This window comes from Camelus ferus, chromosome X (assembly GCF_009834535.1).
Source record: "Camelus ferus isolate YT-003-E chromosome X, BCGSAC_Cfer_1.0, whole genome shotgun sequence".
Lineage (NCBI taxonomy): Eukaryota > Metazoa > Chordata > Mammalia > Artiodactyla > Camelidae > Camelus > Camelus ferus.
In genome coordinates, this window is record NC_045732.1 from 78,336,999 (window position 1) to 78,356,322 (window position 19,324).

The 19,324-nt window shown below is 40.7% G+C and overlaps 1 protein-coding gene across 1 annotated transcript; it reads left to right on the forward strand.

Annotated features, from left to right (window-relative positions):
- The first annotated feature begins 1,433 nt into the window (after positions 1-1,433).
- On the forward strand, positions 1,434-18,177 carry FUNDC2 (FUN14 domain containing 2). Its single transcript, XM_032474487.1, has 5 exons — positions 1,434-1,592; positions 3,615-3,765; positions 11,263-11,338; positions 14,839-14,970; positions 15,254-18,177. Exons 1-5 carry the CDS (start codon positions 1,460-1,462, stop codon positions 15,329-15,331), a joined length of 570 nt encoding a protein of 189 aa, XP_032330378.1. The 5' UTR covers positions 1,434-1,459; the 3' UTR covers positions 15,332-18,177.
- The last annotated feature ends 1,147 nt before the right edge of the window (positions 18,178-19,324 follow it).

Sequence of the window (19,324 nt, forward strand, 5' to 3'; positions counted from 1 at the left end):
ATGTATTTCAGGAACTGTTCTAAGTGCTTTCTAATGTGGCTAGTGTTTTTGTCTTCATTGTACAGGTGATGACATTGAAGCCCAGAGAGGTTAGGCAAGTTGGCCATGGTCTCACAGTTTGTAAACTGTAGCATTCAGATCCATTTAATCTGGCTCCAGAAGTCATGCTCTGAACAGTTATGCTATACCTCCAGGCTTCAGACATGAATTAAATCCAGTTTCTGCCTTTTGGAAGTCACAGTACAGTCGGGGAGACAGTTACAATATAGAGTGATAATTCTCTGCCAGATGCTTTACACACGATCGGATTTAATGCTCAGAATGAGACTGCAAAGTGAGTACAGATGAACCATGTAAGGGTCAGAGGTTAAATGGTTTGCCCAAGAGCAGACAACTACTTATTTGTCCTAGGGAGACAGTCCTAGGCACAGTGTGCACAAGAGCGCGCGATAGAAACAAGTGACAGACAATAAGCAATACTTATATGTGTACCTTATGTCTATTAGAAGGTAAAGTAAGTGCTGTGCACAAAAGGAAAGTAAGCAGGACGGGAAGGAGGGGTTTTGCAGTTTTCAGTCATGGAAAGTCTCACTGAGAAGTTTACATTTCGGCAAAGGGACTTTGGTTTCTACATTAAGGGTTATAGGGAGCCACGGTAGAGTTCTGAGTAGCGGAGGGCCATGAGCTTTCTGGCAACAGTGGAAAGAATAGACATTAGCAGCACAAGGGCAGGAGCAATAGACTTGTTAACGGGGGAGGGGGACAAGAAATGATCGTGACTTGGGCTAGGATCGTAGCAGTGGAGGAGTGAGAATGGTTGAATTCACTGTGAAGGTAGCGTTTACAGTGCTGGGTGATGAATTGGATTTGTGGATTTGAGAGAGGAGTTCAGATTAACAGCAAGGTTTTGGGAAAGGTGAAGTTGCCTTGAACTGGGATGGAGTGACGAGAGGAGTGGCTTACGGGTGGGGGCGGAGAGGTGCTCTGGCACGTGGTTAAAAGGTTCCGTAGGCGTCGTACGCAAGAAAGCTCTTTTCTTTCTGAGTGCTCCTCTTGGTTATAGCGGTAGCTGTTTTTTAAATGTGTCTTCCCCTAGTGGAACAGCATCGGGCACGTAGCAGGCCCTGATAAATATTTGGTCAATGCTTCATGAACGGAGACGACAAGCCAGCTTTCTTGAGTTTTAGTAAAGTGAGGGGTAGAACAGTCTTGACTCGGGAAGGGCCGCGCTGCGGTCCCGTACAACTAAGTCCCTTCTAGGAGAGAAGCCAGCCCCACAGCATCTGGCTGAACAGCCCCGCCCGTGGAGGCTTTCTGAGCACGCGCGGCTCGGCGCGCCTGCTGGGCGGGGCCGAGGGGCTCGTGACCCCGGCCGCTGAACCTTGTGACGCGGCTGCGCGCGCAGATGGGGAGGGCCCGCCGCGCGCCCCGCCCGCCCTCTTCCGCCGCCGCCGTGGGAATGGAAACATCTGCTCCACGTGCCGGAAGCCACCTTACGGTGACGGCGGCGCGCCACTCAGCGTCCTGCCGCGCCGAGCCCCTGCGGGTGTCATCGCGAGACGAGCTCGTCGAAATGGCTGCGGCCAGTCAAGGTAAGGGAAGGCGCGCGCGCGTCTGGCGCCGCGAGGAGCCGCCTGCCCGGGCTCCGGAAGAGGGAGGGCTCCGCGCCTCGCAGTCCCGGCGGAGCTCCCCCGGGGGCCCAAGCGGCGCAGGGGCGGGGAGGCCGCCTGGGGCTCGGCCCTGGCCCGGCCGCTCCCAAGGTCCGGCCAAGGTCAGCAGCCGGGCGGGAGCCGAACTGCTCCCGGGTGTTGTCCGCGCTCCGGCTCAGCAAGCCTTCCGGCCCCGCCCCTGGCAGCCTGGGCGTGGAGACATTTTGTCCCTGTTCTCGGAAGCATTCTGGCACCTTTAGACCTAGGAGGCTTCTTTATCTCTTTGGACTTTCGTCTCCAACAACAGCACACCACTGAACTTAGGTGACTCTGAGGTGTTGGATTGCACAGTGCATTTCCTCGCAAACCAGACTGCCCTCATTCACTTCAAATATGTAGGATGATCAGATAATTTGCACCTAGGAAACTGCTGTGAGAAAGTTGGTGATTGACGTCATGAATTTCAATCTTTATGATACTGATGATCACGTAATACTCTGAGCATTGATTTCCTGGGCCTATAAGCAAGTCTGCTGCCTTGTCAACATAGTGCTTACTAGCGTTTGTTGAATGACTGAAGTTGGGTGAACTAAATATCTATGCTTTGGATCCCCTATGACTGTAATTTGGCAAAATTACATGAAAGAAACCTCAAAAGTCATTTTTGTTTTCAGTGATACTCTTTAACCCACGGAGGCAGTTTCTTCTTCAACACAGCAGTGATGTTTTGTGATTACATTAGAATAAAACTTCATTGAACTAATTGTGAGGCCATAGAAGACCCAGTTCCTTAAACGTCCATATTTTCGTTCTGCTAAATTGGGCTCTGTGATCCTTATAGAATTAAGTATTCAATTATATTTTGTGTGAGAGGTGTTTTTTGTTTTAACACATACTTAGTAGTTGTAACACAATTTGTGGAAAACATTTTCTTTTCCTTACTGAATTACTTCGGTGCCATGTTATTGAAAATTAGATGACTATATGTGTACATCTACTTCTACACTGTGCCAAATACAGTAGTTTTTAAGTCTTGGCACTGGTTACCTGTATGTTAACTGTAGCTTTAAAGAAGTCTTGAAATTTTTTCAACTTTGTTCTTTTTTTCCCACAACTGTTTTGGCCACTTTTGGCACACAGTATTTTCCTAAATGATTGTTTTGGCTCCATGAAGTTTTAGGGTGATTTGTTGTGCAGCCATACCGACTGAAAAAACTATTTGAGGTCCTTTGCAGCTGCATATGAATTTTAGAAGCAGCTTCTCCGTTTCCAGATGAAAGCCTACTTTTTGACTGAGATTGCCACTCTACAGTGTTGTTTCACTTACCATGTACAGGTCTTGTGCATCTTTCATTAAATTTATCTTCCCGGAGAGAGAGGGATTAGACATTTTGTTAACTCTTTTTCCCTTTTTGAGCAGAGAAATCGCTTAACCTCTGAGTCTTCATTTATTAGTAAAATATGGTTTGATAAATAGTATCTTGTTCTATACCTACTTTGTTCTGTGGATTTAATTAGATATACACATTTATTCCTTAGCGCATTGCCACATAAGTACTAAGACCTCAATTGAACATTACCTCTTATCTTTGCCATCACTGGAGATCCACGTAATACTGCTGAGTAGTATTGAGTTACTCCTGAGAGAGACAAATGAAGAAACTCCAGTTCAGTTACGATACATTATCATTACTAACAGTTTTTCCTAGGTCCTTTCGGTTGTTTTTAAATTTGAGAGGAAAAACTAGAGTACTAATTCTGAATTCTCCAGGTTTTGTTTCTCTAAGATGTTTGTTGATTTTAGTCTGATTTTCAAAAGTTGCTGGTCAGAGTTTGAATTAATTTACTATTTAAAATAGATTAATATTTCAAGGGTCTTATAACTATCTTGGTTACCTTAAAAGTTACAAATGGTACTGATTTATTGTAAAACTATTTTCTTATTCAGTATCCTAATTCTTGTAGGAAACTTTGAGGGAAATTTTGAGTCACTGGACCTTGCAGAACTGGCTAAAAAGCAGCCATGGTGGCGCAAGCTGTTTGGGCAGGAATCTGGGCCTTCAGCAGAAAAGTATAGCGTGGCAACCCAGCTGTTAATTGGAGGTGTCACTGGATGGTAAGTCCTGTGAAACAGGTCCGGTATCTTTTTTTGTATGATTCAGTGTTGTGGTTATAAGAACTGTCGTCTTTAACCAATGAAAATACATTGACTTTTGTGAAATTGATCATTTAATGTATACCGTACATCTAAACATGTTAAAGTGCTATTTAATAGTTATGCATGGTCAGTATTTACTTCATGCCGGGTACTCTTTTAAGTATATAGATATGTCATTTCCTTCTCACAACAACTTTGAAATTGGCACTGTTATTATCTATCCTCATTTGCACCCCCAGTCTTTCTGAGATGTAATTGACATGCAGCCCTGTGTGAGTTTCAGGGGTGCAGCATAATGATCTGACCTACGTACATCATGAAGTGATGACCACAATAAGTTGAGTGCGCACCCATCATCTCAAGTAGATACAACATTAAAAAATAGAAAAAGACACTTTTGCTTGTGATGAGAGCTCTTAGGATTTACTCCCTTAACAACTTTCATATGTAACCTGCAGCAGTGTTAGTTATACATCTGTCCTGCTGTACATTACGTTCCTAGTACTTACTATCTTATAGCTGGCAGTCTGTGCTTTTGGACTGCCTTCATCCAATCCCCCGCCCCCGTGCTTCTGTTAACCACAAATCTGATCTCTTTTTCTATGGGTTGGTTTGTTTTTGGAGTATAATTGACCTATAATTAGATGTTAGTTTCTGGTGCACAACATGGTGATTCGGTTCCTCTATGTATTTTAAAATGATCATCACAGTAAGTCGTTACCATCCGTCAGCGTACGAAGTTATTGAATTACTACTGACTGTGTTCCCCGCGTTTCATCCCCGTGACTCATTTGTTGTGTAACTGGAAGTTTGTGCCTCTTAATCTCCCTCACCTGTTTCTCTCACCACCCTCCCCTCTCCAGTCTGACAACCACCTGTTTGTTCTCTGCATCTATGACTCTGTTTTGTTTTGCTTATTCATTTGTTTTCTTTTTTAGATTCCACATATGAGTGAAATCATATGGTATTTGTCTTTCTCTGTCTGACTTACTTCACTTAGAATGATCATCTCTAGGTCCATCCATGTTGCTGCTGCAAATGGCCTTTATTTAATTCTCTTTTATGATGATCCTCTACATTCTTGTGAGCACTTGACATTGTCAGACTGTTACATTTTTACCAGTCTGAAAGCTGGTGGTATCTCCAGTGCTTTTCATTACATTGCACTACTCCCCTTTGATTAGGTCTGTATTGTGAACATAAGTGCTTTGTTGGTTGTACATATTGCAGATATTTTTACTCATTCTGCTTTCTGTGATTGTCTTCTCTTTCTTTTCTTTTTTATTGAAGTATAGTTAATTTACAATGTTGTGTTAGTTTCTGGTATACATACAGCCTAGTGATTCAGTTATACATACATATGTATGTACATACAATTTTTCATATTCTTTTTCATTATAGGCTGTTAGAAGACATTGAATATAGTTCCCTGTGCTCTACAGTGGGACCTTGCTGTTGATCTGTTCTGTATATAGCAGTGTGTATCTGCTAATCCCAAACTCCTAATTTATCCCTCCCCCCCTTTCCCCTGTGGTTGTCTTTTCATTTCTCTTTTGGTATCTTTTGATGAACTGATGTTAATTTTAATGTTGGTCAGTTTTATAAATGTTTACCTCAGTGGTTAATAATTTTTGTGTCTTATTTAATCTTTATCTACCCCATGTGCTAGAACTTTGTTGTTATACTTTTCACATTTAGATTTATAGACCCACCTGGACTTTTTTTGGGCGCTTGATGTGTGGTAGAGTCCTTTTTTCATCTTTTTTCCCCATGTGGAATATCCAATTGTCCCAACTCAGTTTATTGCATTTTCCTGCTACTTTGCCGCAACACCTCTGCATACGTCAGCAGCAGTGTGTGCGCAGGTGCGATCTTGTCCTTCTGGAACTTCTTGGCTAGTCTCTTTTTTTCTTACTTTGTTAAACAGTTTAATAAATTGGCATATCATAAGCTGCACCTGTTGAACGTATAGATTTGAAAAGTTTTGACGTGTACACATTCATACCATCACCACCAGCAAGATAGTGAACATATCCATCACTCTGAGAGTTCCTCTTCCTCTCTGGGATGTCGCCCTCCTCCCTTTCATGCCCCCGTGGCTGCTGATCTGCTTTCTGTCACGATGGATCACTTTGCATCTTCTAGAATTATATATATAAATGGAATTATACAGGACACATTCTTTTTTGTCTGGCCTTTTTCTTTCACTTAGCATACTAATTTCGAGGTTCATCTTTGCTGTTTGTGTACCAACCAGTAGTTCATTCCTTTTTATTGCTGAATGGTCATCCACTATATGGATGAACCAGTTTGTTTATCTAGTCACCTCTGATGAATAATGTTTGTTTCCACTTTGGGGCTAAAACTGCTATGAATTTGTGCACAAATCTTTGTATGAACATATACTTTCAGTTCTTTTGGGTAAATACCTAGAAATAGGTTGACTCAGTCATAGTAAGTGAATGCCTTAACTTTTTAAGAACCTACCCAGCAATTTTCTAAAGTACCATCTTACATCTTCATCAATTTCCACACATCCTCACTGACACTTGGCATAATGTCTTTTTTTTGAAGTATAGTTGATTTATAATACTATATTACTTTCAGGTGTACAGCATAGTGATTCAGTATTTTTAGTGATTATACTCCATTAAAAGTTACTACAAGATAATGGCTAAAATTTCCTATGCTGTACTGTATATCCTTGTTGCTTCTCTGTTTTATATACAGAAGTTTGTACCTCTTAATCCCCATCCTTACCATGCCCCTCTCCCTCTCCTCTCCCCACTGGTCACCACTAGTTTGTCTTCTGTATCTGTCAGTCTATTTCTGGCATAATGTCTTTTTGCTTGTGAACATCATAGTGGGTATAAAGTGATGGTTCACTGTGGTTTTAATTTACATTTCTCTGATTATAAAGATGTTGAGCATCTTTCCACAGGTTTATTTTTACCATCCATGTATCTTTGGAGGGGCATCTGTTTCGGTATTTTCTACATATTTTTATTGGGGTGTTCTCTCTCACTACCGAGTTGTGAGGGTTCTTTATGTATTCTGTATAAAAGTCTTACATCAGATATGTGATTTGCAAATATATTTTTCTACTCTAGTTTTATTATCTTGACAGTGTCTTTCAAAGAGAAGTTCGTAATGTTGAAATGCAGTTTATGAACTCTTTCTTTTATAGCTTTTGGTGTTATATCACCAAGATTTTCTCTTACGTTTTCTTCTGCATGATATATAGGGTTAGATTTTCATTTAGTTCCATGGTCCATTTTGGTTTACTTTCTGTGTATGTTGCAGGGTAGGAATCTGAGTTCCTTTTTTGCATGTATATCTGATGTGTCCACACAATTTGCTGAAAAGGCTATACTTCTTTACACTGAATTGCTTTTGCACCTATGTTGAAAATCGATTGACTGTATGTCTTTGTTGAATTGATTTGTCTATCTTGGTTCCAATATCACCCTGTTTTTGATTAAGGTAAGTTTATAGTAAGTCATGAGATAAGTTAATGTGAATCTTACAAGTGTGTTTTTCAAAGTTGATTTGGCTGTTCTAGGTGCTTGGCATTTTCATATGAATTTTAGAATCAGCTTGCTGCCAATTTCTACAAAAAGCCTAACAGCATTGACCTATAAACATCGTTTATCTCTCCATTTGTTTAGATTTCTTTTAATTTCTCTCAACAATGCTTTGCAGGTCTTGCACATCTTATATCATATTTATCCATAAATATTTTGTTTTTTGGTGTTGCTGTAAATGCTGTTACTTTTAAAATTTCAATTTGTCACTGTTCATTGCTTTTGTTATAGAAATGCAGTTGATTTTTGTATATTGACCCTCACTGAAGTCCCTAGTTTGCAGAGTTTGAGGGTCCCCAAACGTAGCCTCACGTTTGATGACTCCCTAGGAGCAGTCACAGAGCTTGCTGAGGGCTGCTGTACTCGTGGATACCATTTCTTACAGCAAAAGGGTACAGAGGCGCTTGGGGCAAAGTTCAGGAAGGTGGACTCTGTGTGTTTAAACTGGGCTTCTTGTAGGCAGCATGTAGATGTGTCTTCCTTTTTTAAAATCCAATTTGACAATCTCTTCCTTTTTTGTTATTATTGGGTTTAAATTTATCATCTTGGTATTCTCTTTTTTTCCTTTTGGATCAAATATACATGTATGTGTATATATGTATAATAAAAATAGGTATATTGTGTATGTGTGTGTGTGTGTGTATGTACCTTTTTTTTGGTTGAGGTGAAATACACATAACAAAAAACTAACCATTTTAAAGTATAAAATTCAGTGGCATTTAGTACATTCACACTTTTGTGTAACCACCCCAAAATAAAACCCATCCCTGTTGAGCAGTTACTCCCCATTGTCTTCTCCCCTCCACACACCACTTAGCAAAATGTTTTTGATGCTCACTCACATTGTAGTGTGCATCAGGACTTCATTCCTTTTTATGGCTTTTTAATTCATTTGTTCATTTTTGGGCATTTGGGTTGTTTTCACCTTTTGACTCTTGTGAATGGTACTGCTATGAATGTTTGTGTACAAGGTATTTGTTTGAGTTCCTGTTTTCAGGTCTTTAGGAGGAGTGAAATTGCGTGATCATATGGTGATTCTGTGTCTAACAGTTTAGAATCATTTAACTGTTTCCATAGTGGCTGATCCATTTTACACTTTCATCGGCAGGGTACAAGGGTTCCAGTTTTTTTACATCTCACCGACACTTGTTATTTTCCTGTTTTTAAAAAGTGGGTGTAAAGTGTCGTGGTTTTTATGCCTAATGATGTTGCCCGTCTTTTCATGTGCTTGCTGGCCATTTGTCCATCTGCTTCGGAGAAATGTTTATTCAGGTCCTTTGCCTATTTTTAAATTGAGCTGTTTGTGTTTCTGTTGTTGAGTTGAAATAATTCTTTCTTTTGATACAGACATGATTTTATTTTCTTCTGTTCTTTAAATTGTGTTTTCACTGTCTTGATAATGTGCATTGATGCACAAAAGTTTCTAATTTTGATGAAGTCCAGCTTATTTCCTCTTTTCTTTTTTGCTTGGATCACATACTTTTCATAATTCTGTTCATAATTTCTCTTTCTTGGTTTATTAGCTGTCTCTTAATTGTGTAATTTTAGTGATTGCTTTAGAGTTTATAGGATACATCTTTTACTTACCCTGCTCTTTCATCAAAAGATACAACCACTTCACATAGAATACTTCCATTTTACCTCTTTACCCTTTGTTTTCATTGTCATGCATTTTACTTTTACATCTGTTATAAATGCATAATACATTCTCATTATTTTCCTTAAACGTTGAATTCTCATAGTTTTTAATAATGAAAATGAAACCTTTCATATTTACCCCATAGTTTATTTCTTGTGCTCTTCATGCTTTTGTGTGTATCCAGATTTCCATCTGGTATCAGTTTCCTTTGCTTGAAAGATTTCCTTTTAACATTCTTTGTACTTTTCTTCTGCTGATGATTTATTTTTCAGCTTTTATATATCTGAGAAATGTCTTCACTTCATCTTTGTTTTTTGAAAGCTATTTTTTACTGGGTAAAGAATTCTAGATTGACAGAGTTCCCCCCACCCCCGTACTTTAAAAATGTTCCATTATCATTTGGCTTGCATTATTTTCTGTGAGAAATGTGCTGTTTCTGAATTTTATTCCTCTGTACCTAATATGTCCCTCCCTCCCTTTCAGGCTGCTTTTAAGATTTTTCTCTTTATCATTTGTTTTATGCATTTTGATTGTATTGTATCTTTGTATAGTTTTCTTTGTGTTTCTTATGCTTTGAGTTCATTAAGCTTTTCAGATCTCCCTCCAGTTTTCATCAAATTTGGAATATTTTTCTCATTATTTCTTCAAATATTTTTTCTATCCCTCAGCAATTCCAATTAGACAAATTTCACTGCTTGAAATTTTCCCATAGTTCACTGACACTGTTTTTTTCAACTTTTTATTTTGAGGTAACTGTAGATTCACAGGTGCTTGTTAAAGCTAACCCAGAGAGAACCCACATACCCTTCCCCCAGGCTTCCGCAGTGTATGACTGTAATTCAGTATCACAACCATGTTCATGTATTTTTCTGTTTCATTTTGATAGTTCTTATTGTTATGTCATGTTTTACTAATCTTTTCTTCTATAGTATCTAAGCTTGTTAATTCCATCAAGTGTACGTTCTTTCCTCTAGCTTCTTGAATACATAGAAGCTAGAGGAAGGAATACAGTCTTAAAAACTTCTAATGGTTTTGGATGCATTTGTGCCATTTCTAGGTTGCTTTCAATTTATTTTATTTTTTCATCATTATGGGTCTATTTTCCTGCTTTGCATGCCTGGTAATTTTTAATTGGTTGGCAGTATTGTGAATTTTCGTTTATTGAGGGCAGGATATCTTTTCTATTGCTATATAATTGATTCTTGGTTCTTGTTCTGGGACACATTTACACATGGCTTAAAGAATTCCACATATGTTCTGTTCTTTACTCTATAGAACTCATTTTAAAGATAAAAGAGACTGAGAAGAAAATTACTGGAGTTTATATATACTTCCTTTTTTCTCCCAATTTCTTTGAAGGAGAAAAACACCTTTATCTATGATGTTAGGTTTTTCAAAAAAGGTGGGAGAAATGAGGGCTAGGTCATGGTCCAGCTGGTTGCATTTATCTCTGATTAAACAGTCTCAGTTGCAGAATGTCAGTTAATGCTTTCATGTGAGGGACTTAGGGCCAGTGGATGCAGGGTGCAGGCAATTTACTTCAGTTTATAATCAGATTTAAGAATTAAGATGAGTCCTTACTGTTTATTTACTAGACCTACCACCTCCACTTTAGAAGTCCCTTCTGAGATATATCTAGCTTTCGTTTAAGAACATTTAAAATCCTGGTGAGGTCTTCTATTTTAAGATATATTTATTATTTTCTCCTACTGAGCTGAACTGTATCAAGGGGAAAGTGGTAGAAAATGAAGGCAGACAGGTAATGGGGAAATGGGGAGCCTAGACGTACGGGTAGGCTTTTACAAGCCGTCTTCAGGGCCAAGTTTTCTGGAAAGGACACACTTGTGTTTTATGTGCTCGCTGCTCCCTCCTTGCCGTCTCCACCGAATGCCTTGGCCCAGCCCGCCAGCCCCCTTCCCTCCTGTGCCACCGGCGCAGCCTGCACGCCGGAGTCTGCTGTTCTTCCTCCCTGCTTTGATCCATTCTCCACAATGTAGCCAGATTCATCTTTTACAAACATACTTGGGAGTTTTAAGGGATTTGCTCAAGAGCACAAAATTAAGTAAGTAGAAGAGCCAAGAGTGGAGCCAGGGTCTTTCTGAGGCTTTGTGTCTGGAGAAGGAAGGGGCTGGAACATCCCAAGGTGAGTAGGATCTGAACGTTGTTCCAAGTGCATGTTTGTGTTTATCTGACAACGTATTAACTTGTCTGATGTTGCTTTGGTTTTTGTAGGTGCACGGGTTTCATATTCCAGAAGGTTGGAAAGTTGGCTGCAACAGCTGTGGGAGGTGGATTTTTTCTCCTTCAGGTCTGTATGTGAACTGTTCCTCTCTGCTTGCTGTTCCACTTGTCTGTTAGGAATAGAACAGAGTGTGTGGCAGTGTGACACTGGGGTAGCCTTTGTACTTGTTTTCGTGTACTGTTTGACAAGGATCCAGAGCAGTTGGTGTTGAGAAGTGAGGGCTAAATGACACTGCAGTCAGATGTCCTCTGCTGTCTCTCCGCCCAGAGTTTATTTTAGAACCACTGGGTGCTGGTTTTTTGAGGCTGGTCTGTAGCGTTGGTTTGCAAACTTGACTCCATATCGGAATCACCTTGGAGTTTTAAAAAAAACACGGATGCTTAGGGCCTGCCCCCCCCCCATTTGATTTCATGGGGGTAGGTGTCCTTGTATATCAGAATATTTTTCAGAATTTGTTTTTTAATTGAAGTATGGTTTTTTTTGTTAATGGAGGTACTGGAGATTGAACCCAGGACCTCGTGCGTGCTGAGCATGTGCTCTACCACTGAGCTCTGCGCTCCCCCCAGTTGAAGTATGGTTGGTTTACAAATGTGTTAGTTTCAGATGTACAGCAAAGTGATTCAGTCATATATATACGCACATATTCCTTTTCAGATTCTTTTTCATTATAGGTTATTACAAATATATAGAATATAGTTCCCTGTGCTGTGCAGTAGAAGCTTATTGTTTTTCAATTCTATATATAGTAGTGTATATATGTTAATCTCAAATCTGTGATTTATCTCCCCATGTCCTCCCTGGTAACCATAAGTTTGTTTTCTATGTCTGTGAGTCTGTTTCTGTTTTGTAAATAAATTCATTTGTATCATTTTTTAGATTCTACATGTAAGTAATATCACACAGTCTTTGTCTTTCTCTGACTTATTTCACTTAGCATAAGAACCCCCTCCAGGTCCATCCCTGTTGCTGCAAGCGGCATTGTTTCATTCTTTTTTATGGCTGAGTAGTGCTCTATTGTATCTGTACACCACCTCTTCTTTATCCAGTCATCTGTTGATGGATGTTTAGGTTGCTTCCATGTCTCGGCTGTTGTAAATAGTGCTGCTGTGAACATTGGGGTGCACGTGTCTTTTCGAATTGGAGTTTTCTCTGTCGGAATCTTTTTAAACTTCCAAGGTGATTCTAATATGCAGCAGAGTTTGAGAACCACTGCTCTGTACGAGCCATACTTTGTTGAATTGTGCCAGAGTCTCTGGATTCGAGCCCTCATTTTAGCAAGGTAACTTCTACATGAGAATCAGAATTGGAGTGGGCTTTCCAGATGGGTTGGGTGAAAGTTAAATGTGTGGTGGAGGGAAGCTGCTGACCGATGGGCCAGGGATAGAGTTCTAGATTGACAGGGTCTCCCGCATACTTTTTTTCCTAAATTTTAGAGCAGCCTTGTTTAATTATTTTTAAAAGTTCTGTTTAAGTTGCATGGGAACCATATAGATACATTTGGGAAGAATTAATATCTTTTATGATATTGAGTCATCTTTCTGTGAGCATGGGCTTTCTCTCCATTTACTTAGGTCTTCTTTAATGTCTTTGCCTAAACTTTTATTATTTTTCCCATTTAGATCTTGTACATCTGTGGTTCAGTTTTATTCCTGTACCTTATAACAGCTTTAGGTGCTCTTCTGGCTTTCCTCAGGTACTCACCTTTGCCCTAAGGCTGTGTCCCAGTTGGGCTCACAATGATACAACTACTGATGTAGAACATCTTTTCATGTGCTTATTTGCTGTCCAGATATCCTTTCTGGTGAAGTGTCTATTCAGATCTTCTGCCCTTTTTTAAATTGAGTTGTCTGTTTCTATACTTTTTATTCTGTCCTGTTAATCTGTCTGTCTGTCTGTCCCTTTTTCACTACCTCAGTGTCTTGATTGCTGTAGCATTGTAGTAAGTTTTAAAATTAGATAGTGTGATTCCTCCAAGTCTGTTCTTTTTCAGAATTGTTTTGGCTGTTCTAGTTCCTTTGTCTTTCCATACACGTTTTAGAACCAGCTTGTCTATATATCTGTAAAACGTCTTGCTGGGATGGGGACTGCAGTCACTGTAGCTCAGTTTGGGGAGAATTGGACCTCGGTTGTATGTTGAGCCTTCCATTCCATGCACACAGCCTGCCTCTCCATGTATCTGACTTCATTTGCAGGACAGTGTTGAATAGGAGCAGGCCGAGCGGACGCCTCTGGCTTGTTCTTAGCACTGGGTGAAAGCGCTCCGCCTGTGCCCAGGAAGCGCGTGTTTGTAGATGCTCTTTATCACGTTGAGGAAGTTCCTCCTTTATTTCTGCTTTTCCGAGAGTTTTTATCATGAATGTGTGTTGAATTTTGACAAAATGTTTTTGAGTCCTGCCTGGAGTCTAGGCCAGGGGATACTGGAGGGACAATGCGACACGCACAGCTCTGGCCTTCTCCAGTCAGATGCCCTCTTTGCCATCAGAATCTTCAAGTAGTTCTATGTACTTTGTCCTGTGGGAGACAGAGTGGAGTAAAGGAGTCAGAATTTTAATTTAGCATACAGTTTTTGAGATTCGATTATGTTGCTGCTATAAGTGGTCTGTTCTTTTTAGTTCTGAGTAATATCTTGTTGGGTGAACATGGCCCAATTTGTGTGGATGGATATTTGGGTTGTTTCCAGTTATTGACTGTTACAAGTAAAGCTGCTATGAAAAGCTGATAAAAAATGATAGTAGCTAATTAATTTTAATGTTCATTTCCTTGATTACTTGTGAAGTAGCTAAAACAGACTAGAGGAAGAGCAAGGATGTAGAAAAAGACTAGACAGTAGAGAAGAATTTCAGTTTTAGGTATTTCGAGATATCCAGGTAGAGCTAATTTATCGTGGAAGATTGGTGGACTGTGATCAGGCTCCTCAGTCCTTGGATAGCGCTGAGCCGTCAAGTATGACACATACTTGAATCAGTTTTATTCTCTTCACACGTTCCTGATGAAATTGTTTTTGCTGTGTTTGGGCCTGCTGTCTTTCCCAAGGGAAGAAGGCATATTCTTAGGTATATTTGGATGTGCTTCTCCCGGTTCCCCTTAAATGAACTTACTTATGAGAGGCTCAGTGGGGTCACGTTCTGGAAGACTTCTTTCTGAGCAGCAGTGATCACTACCTGATAGCCTTGCTCTGTTCATATTGTCAAGAAACTCAGACTTATGTTGGCTTTAAGGTTTCTTTGTGTTCCATTTGACTTCTAATTCTGATTTTCATTTTGCCATTCTTTTTAAGCTAACTTAAAACTTTATAGAGATTAGTAAGAGTATAAATACAGTAAAAGAATTGCCAGCAGTCACTGAAGGCCAGTTTGTTGATTTCCGGTGCCAGGCCTAGGGCCTTGCATGTACGGTGGGTGCTGAGTAGATGTTAAATGAATGTCATTGTCATACAAAAAACTGGATGGCAAGTGTCTACAAAATAGCAAGTAAGAAGGGTTTTTGACAATGCATTTCAGTGATTTATTCTGAGAAAGAGAAATAAGAATGTGTTTCTTTTCTTCCTGTTGGTTTTGAAACTACAGCTTGCAAACCATACTGGGTACATCAAAGTCGACTGGCAGCGCGTGGAGAAGGACATGAAGAAAGCCAAGGAGCAGCTGAAGATCCGTAAGAGCAACCAGATACCTACGGAGGTCAAAAGCAAAGCAGAGGAGGTGAGACTTACCTTGTTCACGTACAGTGTGTGTAGACACACCAATTTGTCGGCCTTACCTGGAGTATCTTCACCTTAGAGGCATTTTCAAAGGTTAAACCCACAAGGATCAATAGAAGGTTTGGTGACTTTTGTTGGCGAGTGAGGGTGCAAAGTGTATACCATGAAAATAGCCATGGACAATGGGTAGACAAAGACCCAGCATCTCACCTTCTGATCTGTGTCCTACTTCCTAATAACAATATCCTTAGCAGAATAACTGATGTGCTGTCTTCTGTTCCTAGGTGGTGTCATTTGTGAAGAAGAATGTTCTGGTGACTGGTGGATTTTTTGGAGGCTTTCTCCTTGGCATGGCATCCTAAAAAGGATGACTTCACTTCCAACCAGCAGCCTCTTCACTCCATCATAGGACACCCAGTCTCTACTCCTCCTCTTCTCCCGTGCCTTTATCCCTGCCATGGCCTATCTGCTGGTGCAAGGTGATGCGGCCCTACTGTGAGCTTGATGGCAGCGGAAGACACCATAGACTTAGCTCTCCTCCCAGCCTGCTCCCCACTTGACTAACCTGTAGGTCAGTGAGAATATTCCTTTCTCCCTATGTAAGCTACTTACCAGAATATGGTGCAAGATGGTGGAGGATGAGTGGATCCTCAAAAGTTGTCTCCAGCTTGATTTGGAAGAGAAATAGCAAGCGCATAGGATACCTGATTTTGTGCCGCTTGGAAGGGGACTGAATACATTTGCCTTTAAGCATGAAAGATGTTGGTACCCTGGTGTCTGCTTTCTTTTTTAGTAGATTTCAGATTGGCTAGAAATTATCCCAACAAAATGGCAGCATACACACTATAATTGAGAAAGCTGAACATGGAACGACCTTGTACTGAAGGTACATGATGCTGAGCTGGAGGCGTAGTCCTTGGTGGGAAGGTCTTTAAGGAGACCACTCAATAGGTGCATTCGTCAGACTGGGCAAATCATTTAGAGGCATTAAGGTATTATCTAGGGATGTTTTCCACCATATGAGATAAGGCATATTGTGGCTATTTCCAAAGGACTTATTATGGCAAAATTGGTGACTTTAGGTGGAAGAGTGAAGACGCTCTTGGATTTCTGTTTAATAGACAAGGTTTTAAAGTGGTGGCATTCCAAGCATTTGAGAATTGAGAACGGTAACGATAGCACATGGAAAGTAAATTTTTTACAGATTACATTTCAGGATGACCTCAACTCTTAGGAATTTTCTTTAAAATAAAAGTTTATAGACATGCCCATGCTTAGAAACATAACACATTTTTCTCTAATGGCCTGTTAGAGTGTCTATAACATCCCCTCCAGGAAGGCAGGGCTTCTGTCTTCGGTGTCACACCCAGGGAGCTAAGTGCCTAAAGGTGCTCAGTATTTGTTGACTGTATGAATAATGAACTCATAGAAAAGTATCTGGAAAAGGGACTGATACACAGGATTACTTGAGAATTTGAATTCTGAAAATGCAGAAAACTTGGAATTAACTCTTCAACTTGCAGGTGATATCTCGCAAAATGTATGTTTTTAATGCCTTTCTTTTGAAATGTTTGACTTTTATCTTGGGAGTGGTGTGTTGAATTTGGAAATTGTAGCTACCAGTGGATGTGTGGGATTTTTTAGAATTCATTTGCATTTTTCTCCTTATTATGTTATGCTAGTATTTTAAGGCAGCATAAGTTAGTTTGCTTGCAGTATGTGTGAGTCATCCCTGAGTCATAACGGTACGAGCCACTTTGTTCCGTATTTTTGTACCAGAACTCAAAACATTTTTTTTCTCTTTTTATTATGGAAACTTTCAGACATATTACCTATCAAGCAAGATCATTAAATTATAGCTTGTTGATAAAAAAATGCCAAATGTATTGTTTTATCATATTTTGGTGTGTCTTTAAAAGGTTAAGAACTCTCTTTAAACATCATAAGGATGATACCTTATTATCATACCCACATAACCCCACCCAGACCACTGGAATAGGGGCTGCAGAACCTAACTGAGGTGCCCTGTGCCCGTGTGCACTGCTTGTGGGGCGAGTGGCCTTTCCATGTCTGTTCTCCTGTATCAGTGATGACAACGGAGATGAGCAGGTTCATGTGAGCTGCTTCGAGCAGGTTATGAGAGATGATAGAGTGAACTAAGGTCCCTCCCAAGGGCCACGCTTAGATCGCTATCATGGGGTGGCTTCATCCTATTGCATTGCGAATGGCCTGGTGAGTGTGCCGATGTTGAACGGTGGCACCTCGGGTTGCAGCTAAGCCGAAGTGTACTTCACTGATGGCAGTTAGGGGAGCCTCCAAATTGAGGCCCCGTTGCCAGCGTCTTTGCTTCAGGTGCTGAAAGGAGAGAGACTTCCACTGAAAGAACCCCTGCCACCCCTTCATGCAAAACCGAGACCCCAGGACCAGGCAACCGCGCCCAGGACTGCTGTGTGTTCATGCGATGGGCAAGGCCTGTGTCATGAGGCGCGTGCTTTCCTCTGCGGGGCAGCTTTTCCTTGACTGATGGAGGGACTGAGTGTTTTCAGTCTTGGCTTTGAACGTCTTTGGGGTTTTGGCTCCCTGGGCTGGTGGGGATGGTAACACCACACTTGGGGCTTCTGTGCCTGTAGTTTGGCCTGGCTGGGGAGGACCTCTGACCCTGAGTGCTGCCCGTACCAGCACGGAAACATCCTGTGAGGCTTCTCTCCCTTTTTCCTCCTGGCCCCAGAGCCCCTGTGTGCTCTTTCTGTCCCCCCACCCCCCAGCATCCTTCCTTGTGACGGGACCAGGTACGATGGGGACTAGCGGCTGATAATGTACAAGCAAGACTTTTGTCCTGCTGTCTGGGCTTCTCACCACTCAGACTTGGACTATCAGCAGCAGGACAGCGGCGGGTCTGGACTCCTGCACCTAGTCTTCCGCTACCTGGTCCAGGAGAGGTGACAGCGCCCCCTACTGGACCTGGCAGAACACAGGACATGAGTAAAGGAGTGAATCTCACATCATTCTCACTGAGATGCTCTTGGAGTGGGTGCTTCTGGTTTTGAAATACGGTTACTGTTTAATCAGCTGTTGTAAAAATGTTCTCAGCGTCATCCTTTGTTTGATATTTGCCAGAAAGATGGACATGACTAATGCTTGGGCTTTTAATGGAAATGTCTACTTTTGTATAGTTTGGTAAATGCAATAAATTTCTGGGTGAAAAAAATGGTGTAGGGTTAGATTTGGAATATCTGAGTCTCATTAATGTTTCATGATGATCTCAGTGTCTTCCCTGAGGGAAACTTAAGGCAAAATCTGACAGCTGCCCTCTCTGCTCCCTCCACCAACTTAATCAGCTTCATTTCTTTGTCATGAACCCCAGGTCTGGGACCATATCCCAAGATCAGACGAGATTAGGCGCATTCAGGGTTGTATGGCTGTTCTGGGGCCTTCTTAATCATGTATTGACTTGCCCAAACTGTCTACCTTTCTGAATGTGAAATGGTAAGAAATGCTTTGAGGATTAGTGAGAGCTGGTGTCTCAGCCTTGGTTGCACATGTGAATCACCTGTGGAAGTTTGAAAACTACTGACACCTGCCTCCCATCCTGGAGACGGATTTCACTGGTCTCAGGAACCGGTGGGGCAGCCTGAGTTTTTAACATGTTTCTAAAGAGCAGCCAAAGTTGAGAACCACTGAAATACAGAGTTGGGAGCTGTTGCTAATAAAATTCTAGCTCTGCTGTTAACATGTGACTACTTAGCAGGGCTTTAAAACCTGTTAAAGTAAGTGCCATACAAGTTCAGATGCCTTCCAAATACTGAACATAAATGTAATAGGAATCGTGTGGAGATTCAGTGCTAATCATATCATGGTCCCTAACACATAAACAACAAAACCCACTCAATAAATGTTCAGCTTCGTTGATGGGTTTTATTTTCTTGTATGTCATAGTAATAGCTAAGAATAAGATTTAAATCAATGTCTGCTGATAGATGTTGCCTTAAACTGAGAAAGGACTGAGTTCAAAGATAGGAAGGAACAATTGATTTGAAGCTTTAGGAGCCCTAAATAAAAGCATATACCTGGGGAAAAAATTAAAAGCCTGAAACTTGAGTAGTTAACTCAATAAAAATAATTTTGTAATAAAGCACAGGAAAGCAGTCTACTTGATCACGTAGTGATTGCTAATGTCAATCCGACACCTCTATCAATTGATAACTTTATTTTTTAACATTTTTTACTGATTTATAATCATTTTACAATGTTGTGTCAAATTCCAGTGTTCAGCACAATTTTTCAGTTATATGTGAACATATATATATTCGTTGTCACATTTTTTTTCTCTGAGCTACCACAAGATCTTGTGTATA

Excerpts from the sequence above, each read along its gene's own strand:
- FUNDC2 (XM_032474487.1), top strand. The coding sequence starts at position 1,460 with ATGGAAACATCTGCTCCACGTGCCGGAAGCCACCTTACGGTGACGGCG. Across the intron at positions 1,593-3,614 it reads AATGGCTGCGGCCAGTCAAG|GAAACTTTGAGGGAAATTTT; the intron begins GTAAGGGAAGGC and ends TAATTCTTGTAG. Across the intron at positions 14,971-15,253 it reads TCAAAAGCAAAGCAGAGGAG|GTGGTGTCATTTGTGAAGAA; the intron begins GTGAGACTTACC and ends TTCTGTTCCTAG.